The 22,733-nt window shown below is 42.6% G+C and overlaps 1 protein-coding gene across 1 annotated transcript in view; it reads left to right on the top strand.

The window, feature by feature from the left end:
• The window catches only part of col5a1 (procollagen, type V, alpha 1), an 83,663-nt gene that overhangs the window by 32,361 nt on the left and 28,569 nt on the right, over window positions 1–22,733 (top strand). The window contains 21 exon segments of the mRNA XM_039779366.1: window positions 6,029–6,160; window positions 7,835–7,942; window positions 8,927–9,367; window positions 10,262–10,774; window positions 11,204–11,260; window positions 12,909–12,950; window positions 13,514–13,576; window positions 13,695–13,769; window positions 15,666–15,758; window positions 16,247–16,303; window positions 16,451–16,504; window positions 16,786–16,839; window positions 17,248–17,301; window positions 17,415–17,468; window positions 17,557–17,610; window positions 18,162–18,206; window positions 18,921–18,974; window positions 19,490–19,534; window positions 20,304–20,357; window positions 20,444–20,488; window positions 21,699–21,752. Of these exon segments, the coding sequence (XP_039635300.1) occupies window positions 6,029–6,160; window positions 7,835–7,942; window positions 8,927–9,367; window positions 10,262–10,774; window positions 11,204–11,260; window positions 12,909–12,950; window positions 13,514–13,576; window positions 13,695–13,769; window positions 15,666–15,758; window positions 16,247–16,303; window positions 16,451–16,504; window positions 16,786–16,839; window positions 17,248–17,301; window positions 17,415–17,468; window positions 17,557–17,610; window positions 18,162–18,206; window positions 18,921–18,974; window positions 19,490–19,534; window positions 20,304–20,357; window positions 20,444–20,488; window positions 21,699–21,752 (2,148 nt within the window).

Raw genomic sequence — 22,733 nt, 5'->3', positions numbered from 1 at the left:
TACATTTCAGGCTGAGGAATGGGACGTAGACTTCAGTAGCCCCGGGGAAGATGGAGTTTCCACCATGGATAATTAAGAGAATTTCCCTAACTCATGTCAGATGTTTGTCTTTCACCCCCGTATTCCCTCTGTTATTCCTTTACTGTGTCAGCAAGGCCTGAAGTGTGCCCTCAGCACTTTTTTTTATGTAGATTTCAGCAAATGGCCAAGCCAAACACTCAGAATCTACGTCTGTTAGATGAGGCGAGCTGCTTTGGTTTCCCCCACCCCAAATGAACAGGAAATGTGAATATGGCTTCCCATAGTGCTCAGAGACGTAGCATTAAAATCTTATACAGTAGGGAGTGTGATGGGGGCTGGGAAGCTGAGGATTGAAATGATGGTGAGGCCTAGATGCAATCCAAAAAAACAGAACAGTGGCAGAGAGGTGGGGGAATGGTTAAGGGCCTGTGCGGTAGATAAGTGGGGTGGCAGACAGGCCTGTTGCTCTTGGCAGCTGCTCTGAGCGATGGGAATGAGCTACAGTCTGGAGGGGAAAGTGTATGTGGTTGAAACTGTACTTGATGTCTGGTAAAAGCTGAATTCTGTAGATTTGTTTGTGTGTGTATGTTTGCATGTATGTACTTACACAGCCATGTAGACAATGCATATCTAGTTGGTTTTATGTGTACATGTGCAATTTGTGTGTGTGTGTCCATGCTGATTAATGGCCTCTGTGCGGCGGGCTGACCTCTGCAACGTGTTGTTTGGTTTTTGCGGTCAGGTTGGAGTTTGCCCAGGCGGTGGGACTGCCGAGTGTGCTGGTGTGGGCTGGCATTGGGACCTAGGCCTGGCTCAGAGCTCAGGGGTGACTGTGTAATTAGGTTGTGAAAGTAGCTCGCCTTAAAATGCAGCCAGAGCGTGGACCTCCCAGAGTCTTATCCTGCTCCGTGGGGCCCTCCTACCCATTTTTTCCTTTGCTGACATATAATCCAGAAAAATGAGAATGAGAGAAACTAGACTTGAGTTTTTCTCCTTTAAGCTGTTGTCTTAGCGTTGTGTGAGGCTTAAAAGGTAAACACAGCCATTATCAGGTGTCCCTGGGGATATGAAGGTATAAGGAGCATTGGTTTGTGCTGTTTAATTTTATGCTATGCTGCTCTAAGCCAAGAAAGTGCAAGCCCCCTTAAACTGATCAGCAGGGGGTCGCCTGGCAACATCTCAGGACCATACTCTAATCGAAATAAGCCTTTGTTGGACTCCCTTCACCTCATGCATAAAGTATATGTGTTTGTGTAAGAAAGAGAGGAAGAGAGCATATATGCATGAAGTTCGTTCTGTGACATTTAAGACGCTTGTGTAGCAATAATGTACCCCATTCATTAGCTGTCCATTTTGTCGTGACGATTTTGAAACCGCAGCGATGTTGCTTTCCATGCCATGCATCATACCAGATTCAGAAGCGGGGAACACAATGAACTCGGTCCACCCTGGATGATTGTGGGTCAGGTTCAGATGGAGACAAATGTTTGGCTTCGTGCTCACTAGAGCACTCTCCTGCCCCCACCTGGACACAACCAGAACACCCAGCTGGGCTTCATGTGTGTGGGCCAAACAGGGTGAGGTTCGGGAACGAAAGCCAAAAAAGTTGATGCAACATTTGTATAAATAAAATACAAAAAGAATAGATGAATCTCAACAATCTTAAGTGTTATTGTTCAGCCTTTGTTCCACTTTCTGCAATCTAATCTCGTAAACTGCAGCCCTGTAATCACTTATGGATTTCATGTGTATGTTTTGTGTGTGCATGCAAGTGTCCTCAGAAGTTTCTTTAACACAAAGCATGTGAAGTGAGATCGACCGTCGCCCTCAGCCACAGGCAATGGCTTTTCCACCAGAGCATTGGCCAGGAGAGGAGTCATATTTCAGCTGAGTCCAGGGAGATGCTGACAGCAGCAACCCTGTTATTGTCTGAAATGTCTGCCTTAAGCACCACTCTGATGTACCACATGATGCTCCAGAGTGAAAAATGTCGCTGTCCCCTCTCAAAAATGAAAGCTGATTGCATGTCTTTTATGGTCCCCCCCAAGAGGTTTGGGTGTGATTTGTATAATTCCATTTTTTCTCCTTTGGTGTGCTCTGTTTGGGTGTGGGATTGGTGGTTCTTGCGTGTCTGTGTGTGCATGCGTTGCTGTATATTAATCATTTCACATATATTTTACTCTGGTTTTGTGTCATGCATCAGCTTCCGCTGATGTGACTTGAAGTGAGGAATAAGCTATAATATTGTGTTCTTTTTAAGTGTTGGGTTAAACCAATTAGCGTTATCACATTCTGAATCCCTGAGTCTGCACATACAGTACTTGCAGTGCGGTCCCCTGTCATCAAAATATAGAGAAGTTGCCTCCATGTACAGGAATGGAGTAAATATCTCATTCTTTAATGGGCTTCTGGACGGAGTTGACTATTTAGCGCCAGAATACTAAATGGGAAATTTGGCATTAGCATACAGCTGGAGTACAGTATAGGAATATTTACTGCTTTCCTACATCTGTAAAACATCAGCTTATATAACGTTTGGCACCAGAATCTGTAGAGCGACGTGTGGTGAAAAGAGCAGCTCTGGCTCAAAGAAAGGAAATCAGAACCAGCTTTAGTGGTTGTCACAGTGGATCAAGACTTTGACAATAGGTTCACTGTGAAGGTGTGCAGTTTCATGGGAGCAAATGCACCGTATGCCTTTTTTTTATATTAACACAGAAATAAATTCTGTGTAAAGATGGAGGGTGAAAAGAAAATAGGTAAGCATATTTTTGTGACGTAAGCCTGTCACATACAGACCATTTTACATATAGTTCATCATTGTTTATATCTGATCAAAATCAGATGTCCCTTCCAAATAATTATACATAATTATTATATCTATTTATTTGTATACAACTGTGGCTAACAATTAAAGGGGTATTATGTTTTCTGTAGCACTGGGGGAGCTTTGTCAAATCTGAGAAAATAACCCCTGATGATGTCATTGTGATGTCATCAGGGTCATCTGGGATTGAGCTTGGAGTCCATGAGTTCACAACAGGTTTGCATTACAAACTGGTGTTAAGGTTGATAGATGTCTGCATTTACAAGGCACGGAGGGCCTAATGAAGATTTAATGAAGTTGCATTATGGGAATTGTAGGATCCAGTGTTTTGGAGCCTCACCTATTCTAAGGACTAGAAGTGATTTTGTTTTGACCATTCTTATGTCTTTCACCATTCTCCAGACTTAAGCTTAGTGCAATGTTACGTTGCTAGAATGTCCCTCTAAGTGAAAAATAGTTTGTTGATTTTCTTTGCCGATCCATCTGCATTTGGTTTTGTGCAGTGCTCAGTGCCTGGCCTCCCTTTTTTGTCCAGAACTTTTAACACAGAATAAAACTTCAGACGGCTGGAACTGTTTGTGCTGAATGGTCCAACACGCATGAGCACAGCTCAGCTCAGGCCCCATTCCCTATCCAGCTTCTTCTCATCCTTTCCCCCCTCTCATATGCCTTTGGCTACCGAGTTAGTACAATCAAAAGCAGCCATCAGCCTTTGCAGCCTCAATACGATCCTTATAACTAGGCATGCACACACCTCTTTCGGCGGCACGGTAGCTCAGTGGTCAAGTAGGCACTGCTGAGCAATGGGTTAAATCCCCCGTTATGGCTGGGCATTGCTGTGTGGAATTTGCATGTTTTCCCTGTGTTCACGTGGGTTTCCTCTCACCATAAAGACATGCAAGGCCATTGTCCTTGAGGTAGGCACTGGCATTACAACTGGAGTCACTGCTCCTGATTAGTTAAGAGTTTAATGCAGAGGATATATATATTCCTGTCACACATCATTAAACTCATTCTGCCATGATGCTCTCTCAGTGCTGTGAGGATGTTCTCATTAATGCCTAGGTGTATGGTTCATTTTCTCAACTTTTTACAATTAGGATCACACCTCTTGTGGTCCAGATCTACCCTGACATTCCTTTGGCTGCTCTGGGAGATGGAGAAAGAGGAGTGTGGAGGAAAAGAAAAAGGAAAGCAGAAAAATGGCATATTATGAATAGGAAAGCAGTTGCGATGTTCCAGACGTCAGGGTTGTTTTGTTGAACAGAGGGCTTATTCCTCATTGAATGTGACCTCATTTTAAACACTCTGAATTCCCATCACCCCCTTTCTGTGCAGCTGTTACACACAGTCCTGCCAGGATAAGGGAAAGACTGACTGTCAGACTGATACCAAGTATAGGCTCCTTACAGATCCCGACTTTAGACAAATGGTACGGAGGTAGCCATTTGAAAGTTTCCTGGGAGCTCCCAGTTCATAGCTGGGATAGTAGTGTAATGGCTACTCCAATTTTTCTGTCTTGGAGAAAGTTTTGTGATTTGTTTTCCTGCATCCACCATTAGCCCAAGCACAAGCCAAGGCCGGAGCAGGAAACATCATCTCGTGGAGTGTTTTGCAAGAGTTACTAAAGGATCCAGGAGAGAGGGAGTTCTGTGTGGAATGTTCGAGTGTAGAAGTTGGACTGGTGCTCCTCAATGAACTGTCACTGGTTAGACCACAAATGCAATCAATTTATGTTTGTCAGAAAAGACAGCTATCTGAGGAGAATTTCAGCTGGAAAGACATGTTGAGAGGTTTCAGATTTTCAGCAATTGGACATAATCAAAAACACTCCATCTTCTGTGGCGGTCTGTTCCCATAGTTGCGTCACAATGTGATTCTCATACCCTCCCCCCCCCCCGAAACCAAATTTGTTTCAGCTACGTTGGCATTGTATTTGCTTGATGTGGAATGACTTCACTGCATTTGGAAGTGTGATCAGGACAGCGTTTTTGGTTTCATATGCATTCTGTTCAGAAACATGTGGCAAACACACACACCCAACTCCCTATGTAGCCCGGGGATCCTTCTGAGCCTTTTCTCTTTTCCCTCTTGTTCTCTCTTGCTCTTTTTCTATCAATCTCTGTTTCATTCTCCATCTCTCTTTCTTTAAATCTCTCACGTCTGCTACTATCTCTCCCCACCCCCACCCCCCCTGCACCTCAACAACTTAGTATATGCACACACTGATGGCTCAGGTCAGCTACCTGAACTGCAGGTCTGCTCATGTTCTCCATGTCACTCATGCTAAGTTGATCCGTTTATCTTACACAATCAGCTCAAAGGCAAAATCGCTCATGTCCTCAGATCTAGGGCAGGGCTAATGTACGCTCTTCAAAATCTATCATCTTGTGTGTGTGTGTGTGTGTGTGTGTGTGTGTGTGTGTGTGTGTGCGAGCTAGGGCTGCTCGATTATGTAAAACATCGTAATCACGATTATTTTGGTCAATATTGAAATCACGATTAATTAGCGCGATTACTCGTTGACTTTTTTGAAAGATGTTGCAATTATTGAACTTCAAAGTTAAACAAATCAACAGTGAAAACACCTTGAATCGTGAAATTCCCCTTAATACTTTCCCCATTTGACCTTTCATTCAGAACACAACACAAAATAAGAGTTTACGTAACGTGCAAAACAGTTGTTCGATTATTCTGTTTTTGTGATCATTAGGAGCTGAAATTGTAATCGCGATTACAATTTAGATTAATTGCACAGCCCTAATGTGAGCCTGTGTTTGTCTGTTCCCTCCCCCTCCCCCCTCCAGCTACATGAAGTCTCAGTTGTTCTCTTGTAACTCTGTTTGCTGTAAGCTTTTTGTCTCACACTCCGGTGCTCAGCTCTGATGCAAAACGACAATCTTGAACTCGGGACAAAGTTGTTCATCGTTTAGTCAGCCTTAGATTCCCCTGGCTTGACCTAGTTTCAGGACTGCCTGTTCTGCGTGTGATAATGCTGCTCGCAGATGTTCTCCCTCATCTTTATTTGTTTATGTGCTTTCATTTCCCCCCAAGGGTCACCGAGTGTGAGACTGCCGTCTCAGTCGCTGTTTGCTTTTTTTTATTTTTTATTTTTTTACATGCATGACTTGTAGCTATGTCCAGTGCATCTCATGACTTCCTGTTTCTTGTTGTTTCCAGGGAGACATCCAGCAGCTAATGATTGTAGCAGACCACCGTGCTGCCTATGACTACTGTGAGCACTACAGCCCCGACTGTGAAGTGCCAGTGCCCGACCAGCCTCAGAACCAGGACCCCAACACAGATGAATATGTGAGTAACCAGACCTTTTATCATTTGAATATGTTTAGAGCGGCAAAGATTAATTGATTAGTTGTCATCTATTAAATGAATCGCCAACTATTTTTGATAAACGATTAATCGGGTTTGAGGAATAAAAAAAATTCTCTGATTCCAGCTTTATAAATGTGAATATTTTCTAGTTTCTTCCCTCCTCTTTGACAGTAAACTTGATATCTTTGAGTTGTGGACAAAATGAGACATTTGTGGACATAATAGTGGACTTTGGAAAACACTGATCACCATTTTCACCATTTCCTGACATTTTATAGAGCAACAACTTTTGGATTAATTGAAAAAAATGAATCGACTGTCAAGTCAAGTCAACTTTATTGTCAATTCTGCAATATGTGCCAGACATACAGAGCAATTAAAAATACATTTCTCTCCTAGTATAATATAAAAGATAAGTAATATATACAGATAAGATAAAAAAAAAAAAGATAAGTAATATATACAATTAAAAAAGACTGTAGGGGCGACTTCTAGCTCACACAGTAAGAACGTTCGCCCCATGTTGGCTGAGTCCTGCAGTGGCGCAGGGTTTGAATCTGACCTGCTGCCCTTTGCTGTGTGTCAGCCCCCACCTCTCTCCCCCTTTCTGGTCTATCCACTGTCAATAAAGGGAAAAGCCCCAAAAAATTATCTAAAAAAAAAAAATTATAATATGTAATATGTACAATACAGTAATACATTCTAAACAGTGCAAATGTAAGGCAGTATAAAAAAACTAAAGACAAAACATATTGAAAATACTAAAGATATTGAAAAGGAAAACACCACGCTATCGGGACAGAGAGGGGCCGCAGCGTCCATACGTGCCGCCATCTTAAAGTCAAATGTCATATTAGCCCAAAATATGTTCCTTTTTACTTTGTACCTTGGAGCTCACAGTGCAGCTTAAAGGTAATTCTACTGGAGTTTTGCATACAGGACATTGTAGAAACCAGCAAAAGAACCAAGTGTTCTCATAGCTGATCATACTCAAGGAAGTTAATTTCCCTTAATCCATAATTGTCTGTAATACTCAAATAAGATCTTAGTTGGATCCTGTGCTGAAAAGAGCCTCTTGGCTTATACAAGAGAACTGCACTCTGCCAGAGGAAAGTGCTGACTGGGAAGAACAAGATTATCAGGCTATGCAGATAGTTAATAATGTTCAGGAATGGTGTGGTGCCTGCCTAAGCCTGCATCCCTGCACTGTGTTCTTTTCTGCACTGAATACCAAAACGCTGCATGCTGATTAAAGGTGTGTCAGAGAAGGGTTAAAAGAGGGACAGGAAGTCCTTCCTCTTGACCTTTTCCCTGCCCTGGGGCCCGTCAGTATGCCTGCAAGTTACACAAAAACCTGACCTGTGTTTTCTCTAACGATGTGTGACAGATTCATTAAGAAAGCACTGGAAAAGCAATTTGTCATTCACTCGTAACAAGTTGCAACAGGGAGATGCAGCATGAGGTTTCCACGAGCAGAAGGCATTCCTGTGTGCTTCTGATCGATGGCCAGTCTGTCGCGCATAAGTCAGCTAGACCCAGCAGCAGCAGAGCAGTCGATCATGTTTGGAAATCACGTTTTTAATAACTGATAGTTATTTTGTCTCTCTCAGTCAAATTCACTCTCAGTGTTGGTGTCATGTTTCTCTCCTTTAGAACACGGGGGAGGACAGCTACTATTATGAATACCCGTACTATGAGGATGTGGATGGCAAGCCTTTTGATTCAACATCTGATACTGAGACTACCATAAAAGAAGCCAAGGTACTGTAGTCCTCCAATATACGTTTTGCCACAAATGGACTTCATGTATTAAGTCTCTCCAGTCTCTCCACTGGCTCCCTGTCAAATATAGAATTCAGTTTAAAATTCTCACTCTCACATACAGATCATTGCACAGTCAGTCGCCTAGGCCTGTCGCAATATGCAATAAATCACTTAATCACTTAATCGCATGATAACTAAAAATAATTTTGAAATGGAAATTATTGCGGCCGGAAAATTTGTATATATTGTTTTTGATTGTGTTTGATTTTAATTCCAGTGCATTTTTTATTAACAGAGACGGAGAGTCCATTTTACTTATTGTTTTTGTTAGTATTGTTCATTTATTGTGGATATATTACAGTTCCAGTTTTAAATATTCTTTAGAAATAAAAGTTTATTGATCTTTGAAAAGGTCTACCTGCATTATTATGGCGTTATCATTATATTAGATGAAAATGGTCTCAGAACGATAATATTATCGTTTATCGCAATAATTTCTGGGCCAATTTATCGTCCAGCTAAATTTGTTATCGTGACAGGCCTACAGTTACCTGCATATGTGGCTGCAAACTACTGCAACCTGATTTATCAGCACGCTCCCTAAAGTCCAGTATGTCCAATCTTTTGACTGTTTCTCACACCCGGCTTAGGACCTGTGGTGATCGTTCTTTTGAGTCGATAGCAGCGAGACTCTGGAACACTCTGCCTCCTCCAATACGGTCTTGCTGTCTCTGTGGACTCTTTTAGAAATCCGTTGAAAACCTACTCTTTTAAACAGACCCTTTATTTTTATGTATTACCTTGTGATTTTAATTGCACTTTGTTTCAATATGTATCATATTGTATGTTTTATGTAAAGCACTTTGTGATTTTGTATCCGTGAAAAGCACTATATGAATAAACTTTACTTACTCGCTTAATGTAAATACAATCATATTGTTTCAAATGCACCAAAGTAAGCATTTCCTTTGTGCCTTACAGGGGACAGACGGAGACACTGTGGTGACCCAAGTTGAGGAGGTTGTGAGGGGCGGTGCTGGTACCACCGGCGGCAAAGTGTTGACCTCCATCTCCAGTGGCTCATCCTCTGGCACGTCTTCCTCTGGTACATCCTCCAGCTCATCCAGCAGCTCCTCAGGTACTGCCGCTGGCGGAGGAGACGCCAACGGAGAGGAGACCAGCCATTACGACAGCTACGACACCTACGGTAACTACGAGACCTACTACGACGAGGCCACGGCATCGCCCGATGCCGACACCTCTCGGCGTGTCACCATCACCAGCACCAGCATCGGCACCGGGGGGGAGCTGGATCTGGGAGCAGGGGGCAAGATTGACTTGGGTACAGGTGCCGGAATCGAAAGGCAGGTCATCACTGGCGGAGGAGGATCTTCTATAACCATCTCCAGCAATAAGACATCAGTACGTTGCCATTCATTACACTGACAGCCTCACTTAGTTGTTGTGGGTGTGACCTGTAGGTCTAATAGATGTATTAAGCTGTTTGGAACATTTGAAATCCTATTCTTTACTTTGTTACGTACTCTATGCAAGGCCTACCTGCACTTATGTGCGGGATACATGAGCAGTGGCTTCTTTGGGCCCTTCCTCATGTTATAATCCACCAATCCACATGGGGGAAGCAAAGCCAGTGTGGATGTATTTAAAAATGCCACCATGAAGGAATACATTTTTTTTTCATAGAGACCCCAATCATTGCTGCTTTGGGAAAATACATCTTACTTAGAGATGAAATGATTAGTCGATGAATTGACAAGTGGATGACAAAAAAAAAAATACATCTGCAACTATTTTGATGATCAAACAAGACATTTCAAAATGTCAGCTGAGGCTTTAGGAGTTTGAGATTTTATGACATGTTATAGAGGAAACAAACTTTAAATAATAATCTGCAGATGTATGTATAGTGAAAATAATCCTTAGTTGCAGCCTTAGTACGCTCCTTGTATGTTTTAATAGGTCAGAAATGCAAAGTACTGTTCTTGCATTTGTATTTTATTTGTTAAAACCTTGGGCTTTAGGAGTTTGAGATTATACAGTATGACATTTTATAGAGCAAACTTAATTTAAATAATAATCTGCAGATTGATGTGAATATAATATGAACAGAATCCTTAGATGCAGCCTTAGTGCTCTACGTGTATATTTTAATAGGTCAGAAAATGCAAAGTAATGTTCTTGCATTCGTATGTTATTTGTTTACACAGGAAGTGAGCTCTTCATTGTCACTTACTTCCAACTGAAACAAGCAATGCTGCAAATTTCACTCTATTAACGAAATCTACGATTTTATAGGTAGGAAGTTCCTACGATGACTTCAGCGACGGATATGACTATAACGTGGATGGCCATTACACAACTGGTGGAGGCGGTGGCAGCAGCAGCACCGTTGACATTGGTGGCGGAGGTGGCGGTGGCAGCAGCAGCACAGTTCATGTCAGTGGTGGAGGAGGCAGCAGCAGCAGCAGTTCAGTCCACATTGGTGGTGGAGGAGGCAGCAGCAGCAGCAGTTCTACCATCACCATCGGGGGCGGTTCTGACAGAGATGGCTCTGTCTCTGTGGGAGGATCTTCCGCCACTGGAGGGGGGTCGGCCAGCGCCGGAACCGGAGCAGGGGGATCCATCGCCACCGGAACGGGCGGCGGCGTGGAAGGCGATGGCGACTACGCAGATCTGGAGGACGGCTTCAAGGAGGAGAACCTTCCCGACTATGGCGATTTAGATGTCTATGATAGCTACGGAGACCTGGATTATAACGGCAAAGAGGGCAAAGTGCTGCCTGCTGAGACCGATGAGTATTATGGACAGGTGAAAAACATTTGGAAGGACATACTGGCAAAGACATGATCTAGAACACACGTGTCAAACTCAAGGCCCGCGGGCCAAATCCGTCCCCTTGCTAATTTTAATCTGGCCCCTATCTACATTTAGGTTCACAATAGATTTTGGCCCACCTACTTTTCACAACGTGTTTTTTGGGCATTTTCTTCAAACTGTAAGTGAGAAGACTATCTGAGACATGCAATAATTCAGTCAAAGATATTTGACTTTTCCCGTGACATAAAAGCAACACACTCTATGTCTGGCCCTTGATGTGATTCTCATTTTCTAGTGTGGCCCTTAGGGAACTTGAGTTTGACACCCCTGATCTAGAAGATCAGTCCGGGTAGCATGATGAGGGTGTTGAAGGAGAGGGTCCGCTGATGATGTTTGTGTCTCCGTGTGTTTGGTGTGCAGGTGGACGGAGCTCGTGCCGAGAAGGGACAGAAGGGAGAGCCTGCTGTTATTGAGCCTGTGAGTATCACTATTTGAACAACATACTTGAGCAACAGATGTAGGCTGCGTGTGCGCGCATGGGTCCGGGGATGTTAATATTTGCGAGTACATATGTATGATCCACATCTAAACACAATCCACCAATCAAGGCCAAACACACTCATCATGGCCCACCAGACCTGTCTCATAGCATCTGTGGGCAAAGCCTGGCTCCTGGCTGGTCATCAGGACTACAGCATAAACATTTGGACAACGGCCATGCAGGGATTATCAATAATCTCTTAACACAGTGTGGGTAGTGTGTAGGGAGGGAAGGAATACAAGAAGAACAAAAGGGAGTTAGAAAGACTTTTCTTGCCTCTCTACCAAAAAACCTAAGCTGTTTTAAATAGAAACTGGTGGAATACATCCAGTCCTGATTCAAATACTCATACAGGTGAGGACAACTCCTTTGGTTCGTTTGCAAAGGTACATAAGACACAGAAGGAAATTATATCTCTAAAGCAGCTACAGCTGTTTCACTGCAAACACATGTCAATGAGCTCCACTAAGTATACATCCTTCTGTGACTGAGTGTCTTCATGTTTATATGTGAGAGCAAAAAGGAGGGTGTGTCAAAGTCCACTTCCTAAATGGCCGTGTGTGTACTGTATGTTTGTGTTTGTCTGTGTGTGTGTGTGTGTGTGCGTGTGTGCGCGCATGTGCATGTGTGTGTGTGTAAGCATGTTCTAGGACTCATTTCCAACCACCCAGGGTGTCTTTTTTTTTCTTGTAAACATTCAAAAAGCTGGAATCACACACACACACATGAACACATACACACTTTTTTTTTTTTTTCAAGGTCTAGCCCCTTTCCCATCACACACACACACACACACACACACACACGGCTGGCAAGACAAAGGCAAAACCTGGGGGGTGTCAAAGATCAACTGCAGTAATTGTATGATGAAAATGCTCAAAGAGTACAGCTTTGGGGGATTGATGAGAAACATCACATAATTTAAACAAGTTTGGATAACGTGTGGGTTTCTGTCCTCATAACAAATCAGAAAGCCAGCATGGTACCACAAGCGCAAACAAACAGCCACAGAGCTGCGACAATGCATCTGTGGGTCAGATGCTTGTAAGTCGTCCACACGAACTGAGATGTTTTTAGCGATAGGGAGGAATATGTATGGTAGCATTTCCATAACTTCATTTAATGTATTTCAAAGGATAGACACATGTATAAACTGGCTTTATATCACATGCATGATCAAATATCAAATCTGGCAGTGTGAAGAAATTAATCATTACTGCCATTTCATTAGTACTTTCCTCTGCTTTTGTCCAAGTAGGAGAGCACCTAAGGGCGTCTTTCCCTTTCTGGCTCTGTAGTTACTCATCCTCCTTTTTTCCATGGATTAATTGCAAGCAAAACTGAAATGACATTCAGGAATTTACATTAAGTTAGCAAAGACTTTGAGATGAAAGGTTGATAGGCAGGTGTGTTGGGACATGTATTAATGTACACTTACTACCTCCTTTAGTGTTGATGAGTACAAAACGCTCGCGGGTGCATCCGTACACTGTGAGATCATTGCACACAGACTTATGAATGAGGCCTGAGATGGTTGTGGGGACTCTTGTGGTAAGTGATGATTTCTGTGCTTGTGTGTTTCAGGGAATGTTAGTGGAGGGTCCGCCTGGGCCTGAAGGGCCAACAGTAAGTCGAGCTTGCTCTCCTTCTTTACTTCCTCTCTTTTTCTTTTCTCGCCATCATCTTGTCATTTTTCTGTGTGATTCCTGTGTATCAATAAAAGCCGATAACAGTTTATGTCACCCATTTTGCATGCCACGTCCAATGGATAGGGAAATTCAAGTTTCAGTGCTTTTCTGTAAAAAATCCCCGGATGCCTGATTTGTAATGCAAAGGGAGTGGCCAAAACAGTTCCCCCCAAAGAGATATGGACTTGCCCAGATGTTCAACTACTTAATTATTTATCTAGGACGATTTTTTTTCAGACACAGTTGCTCTTGACACACTGCAGATGGAATCCCACAGAGGCCAGCCATTCAAGCGTTGAGCTATAGACAAATAAAGAGCGCCTCATAAAGGATTTACAACTCAACAAGCTGCCCCATATTGTATCATGCATTCCTTTCTGCCATATGTGACCACTTTGCAAGATAATGGCGAGAACATTTAGTGAAGCAAGTATGACTGTTTCTTTGTGAGGCATTGTGCATGTATGATGTGTGTAAAATTAGATCTTTTGCTTATCATAGGGTCTCCCCGGACCCCCAGGTGCTTCTGGCCCACCAGGCAGTCCTGGAGATTCTGGAGAGAGGGTGTGTATAAATTGCATATGTCACACTGATTTTCAAAGCTCTACAAATACAAAAAAGCGATCCACATTTCTGTCTGTGTGTGTGTGGGTAATCATTTTTGTGTTATTTTCCGTCTAAGGGTCCTCCGGGTCGTTCTGGTCTTCCTGGTGCTGATGGTCTGCCAGGACCCCCTGGAACTGTCCTGATGCTGCCTGTAAGTAAAATACAACTGTTAAAAAGAAAGCCCTGTGTTTTTATGTTTACCCACACCTAAAGCACTAAAACATTTTCCATGTGGCTGTACATCCTTGTTCAAAGCCAAGTATGACGTATCTTTCTCTCTTTTATCAATAACTCTGACATGTGGTTTACACAGTGTAGTGGAATGAAGGGGATTTCCTTTGAAACCGATTTTGATGGGCCTGATGCTTACAAATATTTTGTAATGTAAATATGTGCTTCAGCAGCCCCTTGTGGTACGTTTATTAAATGAGATAGCCCCCTCCCCATCTCTATCATCTGTAGTGCTCACTCTCAGTTGTTTTGACTCCATAAACTCAAATCTGCGTATTAAAGGACTTTCTCTACCTACATACTTTTAACTTGTTCCACATTCCTTAGCCAGCATTTCAGTTGTCCTATCGTGTGTCCATCCAGGAAGTCGTCCAGCTTTAGACAGGAAGCAAAGCAACGCTGTCGGTTCTCTCCGTAGCTTCAGCTGCATCCAATGACTCGACTGCGACAGTTACACAGCCACAGTGCTAACGACTTCCTACGCTGTCTACCTTTTTAAGTACCTCTTTCTTTTCCTTGTGCTCGGAAGAGGTCTGATACTGCTGCCGTTGGATCTGATTAGTTGTGCAGATGTGAAGTTGTGGTTTCAGGGGTCCACAGAGCTGTCTGTGTGAGCCATGAGGCAAGCTCCGTCTGGACAGGAACTCAAGTCGTTCTGGTGTATCCACTGGCAGAAAGCACGGCTTGAAATCTGATCCTTGAGCTCCGAGGCTAATGGGAAACATGCATTGTTGTTTCCCCCTTCTTTCACCAGAGGACTCTTTGGCTCAGTGCTAAAATTGCGGAATCAACATAACGGGGTTAAATTGTGAATTTTAACACTGTTTTTTTTTTTGCTCAAAGGGTGCAATGAATAGTGATGCAGCTTCTCTTTGTTTTCTGTGGACAGTCTGCCTTACCATAAGTTGGTAAGGTTTTGTGTGAAAACAATAACGTAGTTCCCATCATAGTGTTTTTCTTTTGCTCTGGGCTCGCTAGTCAACAATTTGATGTAGCAGAACATTTTGTTCAAAGTTCAATGATAAATAGGAATGCATGTTGGGGAATGACGAAAAAAGTGAGAAAAAAAAGCTGAAGAGAGAAAGAATCAAAGACAGACCCAAAAGGCTCACAGATTGGCAGGAGGGAAAAATTAAATAGCTGCATATATTTGATTGTGACTAATATAGAAAAGGGAACGGCCAATATTTAATCAAACTTTGGGAAACTGTAGGATTTGCGCAATACTTGTGAAAAGTCTGTGCTCTGGAGACATTTGGTTTATGGTGGGTGAGCTGCAGTAGATCTGACTCAGCCCTGATGTTCTGAATCAACTGTTTGTATTTTCGCTTCTTGGTAACACTGTTTGTTCCTGCACAGTATTTCACTGTTGTGTTGCTGTGCATCTCTAAACCAACCCGACAGTCAGCCTCCCGAGGACTGTGCTTTGTAACCCAACCGAGATGCATGGCCCAAACAAACCTGTGTTGCACCACAAATCCTGGCTATTCACCTCTGGTGCAATGCCGGCTCATCGCCACCAGATGCCGGTAGACTTGGAAGCTCGTGGCCTGCAGAGGCAGACCTTGATGGTGCTGGTTTGACAGCTGGAGGGTGATGCTTAGTTTGACATCTGTTACCTAGTTCCAAGATAGGGACACCGTATTAAAGAAATGTTGCAGATGTTGTTGGTAAATAGATTCAACTAAAATGTTGTTTTTTTCGCTGCCACATTTTTCTCAGCTATTCCTTTTGTGTTTTGTGCCAGTGCCTCCTGTGTGTGCTGGTGTCATCTTTATTGCAGTAAAGTCTCACCATTCTTTGATTCCCTCCATAGTTCAGAATGAGCGCTGGAGGTGACTCTGGACAGAAAGGACCCGCTGTATCAGCGCAGGAGGCCCAGATGCAGGCCATCATGCAGCAGGCTAGGGTAACGGTTCCCACATACACAACAGACTGTAGTAGTCAACATTATACTGTATGTAGCAATGTTTTGTATTGTTTTGTATTTTTATTTTTTGCCATATTTGCATTAATAATTTTTTTTTACATGTGTCTCTTTGTATCTATACACTTTATACACATACATCATTGGTACTCCTTTATCACCAAAAGTTCATTGTTAGACTTTATTACCCTGCGATTGCGCACAAGAATGCATAATTAATATACAATTTCACACAGAGAACAAACGGACACAAATACACTTACAGCACACACACACACACACACACACACACAAACATATACACACACACACACACAGACACACACATGCAAATGGCAAATACATGTTATAATATCAAATGCAATAGCTTTCAATCTTATATCCTTTTATATATTTCCTTTATATATTTCTTTTTTATATTTGTATTCTTTTTTATGTTTTTTTGCTAATCCTTTCCTTCCTGTGTTCAGCTGGCTATGCGCGGCCCTACAGGTCCAATGGGTTTGACTGGCAGGTCCGGCCCTCTGGTATGTATTTCAAAGCACCCTACGACGATCACAGACTCAAAATCAATAAAAACGTTAATGTCAAAAATGTTATCAACAGTTTGTAGCCGAGTTGAAAACTTGTATTGGTTTAGTGTCCATTGAATCTCTGTTTGTTTTTCTTCTCAGGGTCCTCCCGGTGTGTCAGGACTGAAGGGAGAGTCTGGAGAGGCAGGTCCTCAGGTATGAGAAATAAGAATGTGAAAATGATTTTTTAAAATCTATTACTGAGAAACAGAAACAACTAAATCGAAGCAAACCACAGCTAAATCATGCATTTGTTTAGGTTTACACACTAATGAAGCATTGCATGACTTCAAACTTACTCTTTTTGTAACTTTTTGAAGCAGAGTAGAATGCAACTTTTCTTGTTTTAGTGTGATATTTGCAAGATGGAAATATAAAGAAAAATAAAGAAATTATTCCGAGTTTGATAGAAGTGTTCTTTTTTTTTTTTTTTTCAGGGACCACGTGGACCTATGGGATCTTTAGGACCCTCTGGAAAGCCTGGCAGAAGGGTAAGCGTGACACACACTGAGTTTGCAGCAAAGCATGCAACGTATTACTCATATTGAATAGTTGGTATACTGTACATTTTGGAGTGCCGATATAAAAACATTATATTTTTTTATATCGGCATTTTCTAGTCTCCATATAGTCACAGTGATTCCTTTTGTTTGTTTTTTTTAGATAATTTTTAAGGCATTTTAGGCCTTTATTTATATAGGACAGCTGAAGACATGAAAGGGGAGAGAGGGGGGGGGGAAGGACATGCAGCAAAGGGCTGCAGGGGCGGAGTCGAACCCGCGGCCGCTGCGTCGAGGAGTAAACCTCTATATATGGGCGCCTGCTCTACCAGGTGAGCTACCCAGGCGCCCAGTCACAGTGATTTCTGACATGTTTTGTAACTGTCGTCGTTTTGACAGGGTCGTTCTGGAGCCGACGGTGCCAGGGGCATGCCGGGACAGTCTGGACCCAAGGTACCTGGTCTACCATTTTCATAATTCATAAGCATATTTCATGATACCTGTTTAAAAGTGTTTTTTCAATCCTGTACAAGTGGTATGCAACCTGACGTGTCTTTGCCCTCCAGGGAGACCGAGGGTTTGATGGTCTGGCCGGACTTCCTGGTGAAAAAGGACACAGAGTAAGATGTTTTGGGGTGCTATGAAAAGTGTATTATGTATATTGATTTGATGTGTGCCATTGTTAAATCTAAATGTTTGTTGTTATAGGGTGAATCTGGCCCCTCTGGACCTCCTGGCAGTCCTGGAGAGGATGGAGAAAGGGTAAGAAATTATAATTTCACACCTCTTTTTCCCATTTATTTCCTAGAGAAACAGAAGGGTGGTGATTTAGATTCTGATTGTGTCTGGTGTATCACATTCCTTAACTGTTAATGTTATGCTGCAGACGACAGAAATGACTTCTTCCTCCTACCAAACTCACCTTTTTTTTTGTCAGCACCCGAATTCTCACTTCCACTTCCTCTCCCCGTCTCCCCTCTCATACTCAATTATCTCCCCTAATATTTTTTTGATCTCTTCACACCTTCATCTGCTTCTAATCTCCCTCGCCATCCTCATTACCCACAGCTGATGCAGCCTGATCCCCTCTTTCCCACCTCTTTCTTTGTGCCTTTCCATTATCTCTCCATCGTCGACACACGCGTGCACGCATGCACACACACACACACACACACACACACACACACACACACACACACACACACACACACACACACACACACACACACACACACACACACACACTCTTACTTTCTCCTCCATTATCATTCACGGTCTGGTCCACATTCTGACCCGTTCTCTCTCTTTCCCAGGGAGATGATGGAGACATCGGACCCAGAGGACTTCCTGGTGAACCCGTGAGTGATCGCACGTATTACCGTTCGGTCTTACACTGAGAGATAGTACGACAGAGCTGAGAGGGCCCGCTCTCGTCATGCCATTGTGTTAGCGAACAATCAAATGATCTGATGATATCATATATCATCGGAAGACGGCAGCCGCTGTTCATATTCATATAAATGGAGATTTTTCTTAGCATTATGTTGCTGGGAAGTGTATGTTGATGAGGCTTTTGCTAGTGCCTCATCTGTATAAGGGAAGCTTTGGAGGTGATAAATGCAGGCAGCTCACATCAAGCTTGATATAATAGCCTCCCACTCTCTCAGATCAGGATATATTCCACGGAGGGGGAGAAAGACAGGGAAGGAGAAACCACCAGAAAACCCTTTATAGCTGCTGCTATGACTTGTTTTGTCCACCAGGGTGTGCCAAATTGGTTTGAATTCACACTGACAGGACAATAGGTCTCGTTAGGTAACTGTAGCTGTGAGGCAAAGCGCAGAAATGCAAATCAGTGTTTGAGAGGCATAGCTGTGGGGAATTAAACGTAGTAAAGAAAGCTTTTCCTCCCAATCTGACTCGGCAGAATATCCTCAAGGACTTTTGGGAAGTCAGGGTTGTTTCCTGAAGTATCATTTTGAAACTTGTTTAACATGTTTAATAATTCATCAATCCTTTCACAGGTGTGATATCATTCTCAAACTCATTTCCTTTTTCTTTTTTCCACCTAGGGTCCCCGCGGTTTGCTGGGACCAAAAGGACCTCAGGGACCTCCTGGACCCCCTGTGAGTCCCCATACCCTCCTCTCACTTTTTCATAGCCATGCTGTTACAAGTGATTTACTGTTTAGAGAGCAGAATCATTTTTTTTTTTTTACCATCTCATAGAACAAAAGAGACTGCAAACAACACCCACCGGGAAATACAAAACTCAATATATTTCAGACAGCATACACAAAGAGTAGCATAGGTTATTGAGTTTACAGCGGAGCAAAGTTAAACCTAATGTTTATATTGTTTCAACAGATTAGATTTCACATGGACAGTGCGCATCAATCAAGTAGTGTATTTTGAAGTGATATTTCTGTGCAGGATGTGTAGAGATATAACGTACAATAATCATATGCTCTAATTCATATGGTGCAGATGCAAAAGCCAAGGTGGGGTTGTTCAATTTGTCTACAGCTAAGAGTGAGAATTAGCAGCTAAAAGTTAGACTCCCCTTTTCAGTGTACTACTGTACAGATGTGCTGGCCTTGCCTTATATGTGCTAAATGTTGTGTTCATCTCATCTGCTGTAGGGTGTTACTGGAATGGATGGCCACCCTGGACCCAAAGGAAACATAGTAAGTGAAGCTGCAATTGATTAAATTGCTAATTTTCAGCATTCTCCATTACCCAGACAAAACCGAAAAACACAATACACACACACACACACACACACACACAAACGCAACTGTCGCAGAGACAGAAAATGCACTACTTTTATATCTCTCTATTTTATCCTCAAATCCACAGTATTGCCTCATGAACTCACTCGCTTGACACTCACACACACAAACACACACACACACACAACACGCCAGTACAATCAGAGGATACTTACCAGATAATGAAGAATAGGTCGGCTGTGTTTAGATCCATTTGAGCAGTCCACCACGGCCAGTTGTATCATTCCAGGTCAATTTCTGGTAGCGCCTGACCGTAATGAGAGAACACCTGCCTGGAGCAGCTAGTCTGTTCTGTTGGGAAGGTTCCAACTAGGTAGAAATGGCAGATCAACAGCTTCAACATAATTGATGTGTGTTGTGTTTGTGATTCAGCAGTTTCAGTCATTAGGAAAGTAGGTGTGTGAATGCGTATGTTTGTGTGTGTGCGTGTGTGTGCGTGTGTGTGTGTATCTTCTACCTTGAGCCAGAGCAAGATGTTGTGCTATTTGCCTGTTTAGGTATCAGCTTCTGATTTATACCTGTTGAGAGCAGCATTTCACTTTTAATGGACCATATGGAGCAACTAATCACTCTTACCTTCACTTGGGAGGTTTTACTCAAGTAAATAAAGTAATCAATCTTTGTGTTTGTAATGAGATTTCTAAAATGAACTTGTTTTCTTCAGGGACCTCAAGGAGAGCCAGGACCTCCTGGACAGCAAGGCAACCCAGGCGCCCAGGTCGGTGATGAACAGGTTGTCTGACATTTGATTTTTCGTTCATCCATCAAATGAAATGTTCTGAGCATTTTGTGTCCTCTCCGCAGGGACTTGCCGGGCCCCAGGGAGCCATCGGACCTCCAGGAGAGAAGGTAAGATCACTGAATAACAATAACATATTGTGAAACACAACTTCTTTCAACCACTTTATAATAAAGTATTCTTTATTCGATTCTATTTCGCCACATCAAATACCACAGCCTTCTAATATTTCATTTATAATCAGGAGAAACACAATGCAAACATTATTCATTCTCAAATTCCAACTGTTCAATAATAAGCTGAATACCCCTCCACATAAACTGGAAAATGTGATTTATCTGAAATTGGATTAAAATGTATCAGGATTAAAATCTTTCTGCACTGTCTACTAGGCACTATTTGGCCCTGCGTTGGGGATGGGGACACGTTTGCATAATAGTGTGATAAGCATTTGGAACTGAATAAGATAGCAGCTTGGCTTTCAGCTCATGCAAATGAACGAGACAATGTACTGCAATTTTATAGATTTCAAGTCTGTGGTTATTAACATTTTATCCAGTTGGCAGTTTTTTCCCACCGTGGAGTTGCAGAAATGTAATCAGTTTGTTAGCATGCTGAACTTAGCGTTTAGCTCCAAGCACCACTGGGCCTAAGTACAGCATCAAAGACCTGCCAGCAAGGCTTTGGACTCTTTTATGATACCTCTAACTAGGCATGGGACGGTCACGGTTTCAAGGTAAACCGCGGTTTGATAAAGTCACGGTTTGAAAACCACTAACATTTTTGATTACACTTTAATTGAATCTATCTACATAAGAGAGACATGACACTGTCATGAACGGGTCATAAACATTATAAACATGTCATAAACGTTTATGACATAACACTTCTGTCATTAAGTGTCATTAGGTTTTTGTCATGACAAGTTAGGGTTAGGGTTCATGTGTTCATGACAGTGTCATGTCACTCTTATGTAGATACCTTCAAGTAAAGTGTTACCAGAGTTTCCATCACACCGTTCCTGCGGTATGAGCTGTTTTTTATGAGTCATCAAGGACAGAAAGTGCAGTTTAGAAATCCCTCTGCCTGCCAGTGTGCATTGTGTTAATAAAATACATTGTATTCACTGAAAGACATTCAATAATCATACATTTTAAAGCTGTAATTGCAATACCGCAATACCGTGAAACCATGGTATTTTTGCTGAAGGTTACCATACCGTCAGAATCTCATACCAGCCCATGCCTACCTCTAACCTTCGACTGCCATGTGTTGTCTTACTCTGCGATGTCTTTACATCTCGTCTTGTCTTCTGTCTAGGGTCCTACTGGAAAGCCAGGCTTGCCGGGAATGCCAGGAGCTGATGGTCCACCGGTGAGTTCATACACCACACGTCCAAAGAAACCTATGCAAGTGAAATAGCTTCTCTCTCTCTCTGTCTCTCTCTCTCTCTCTCTCTCGCGCGCTCTGTAAAAGACAAGGAGTTTTTGTTGATGTTGACAATTTGCAAATCATAATTGTTAACTGTGAGTAACAACACTTTCAAAGCAGTACGTCACATTTTGATGTTTAGAAACCACTTAACGCAGTCAAAATGCACTGCGATAATTATTTGTCTGAAACATATGTATGGTACAACACAGTAACACAGCTGTGTAACAGTGGAACAACCCGCCCACACACATGCGAACACTCTCTGTCCCATCACAGGCACAGACGGCAGAGAAAACACCTGCGCTAATGGCAGGTGTGTCTTAGAGGGCTGGTGCACTGGAGAGAGACCCAGGCGAGGGAGGCTGTGAAATACAAACAACTGTAGTGAGATAAAAAGACACACGGAGACAGTGTTGAAAATGAGGGATTTGGTGAAAGAGAGGAATAAGAAATGGAGGAGAGCAGACAGCGTACGATGTCCCCTGGTGCTTCAATGGCTTTCAGGGTCTTTTTGGAGTGGAAATAGCTCTCCGCCATTTACATTCTGAGCTTTTTATTTGTTTTTATTCATCCATTTGTTGCATCTTCCATCATCCGCGGTATTCTCTCTCTCAACCTCAATGCTCCCTCCGTGCCCCTCATTTCTCTACTCTGTAGTATCTATTTCCTCCTCCATCCTCTCTCACATCCACTATGAACCCATCAGAGGCTTTGCAGAGCTTCTTTGTCTCATGAGAACGCAATCAATTTGCTTCCATTTTTTTTCTTCTTTTTTACCAGACATCCATATTAGATGTGTGTTTTTGCTTTTGTGTTTGCACACATACATATACATTATGTGCGTAATGTATTGTGAAGTCCCAAAACGGCAGTCTTGACTTGTAGAACCCAGTAATAGCATGTAGTGCATTTATAATACTT

Source organism: Perca fluviatilis, chromosome 17 (assembly GCF_010015445.1).
Source record: "Perca fluviatilis chromosome 17, GENO_Pfluv_1.0, whole genome shotgun sequence".
Lineage (NCBI taxonomy): Eukaryota > Metazoa > Chordata > Actinopteri > Perciformes > Percidae > Perca > Perca fluviatilis.
Note: the sequence above shows the minus strand (reverse complement) of the source record. Positions and strands in the feature narration are given on the sequence as shown.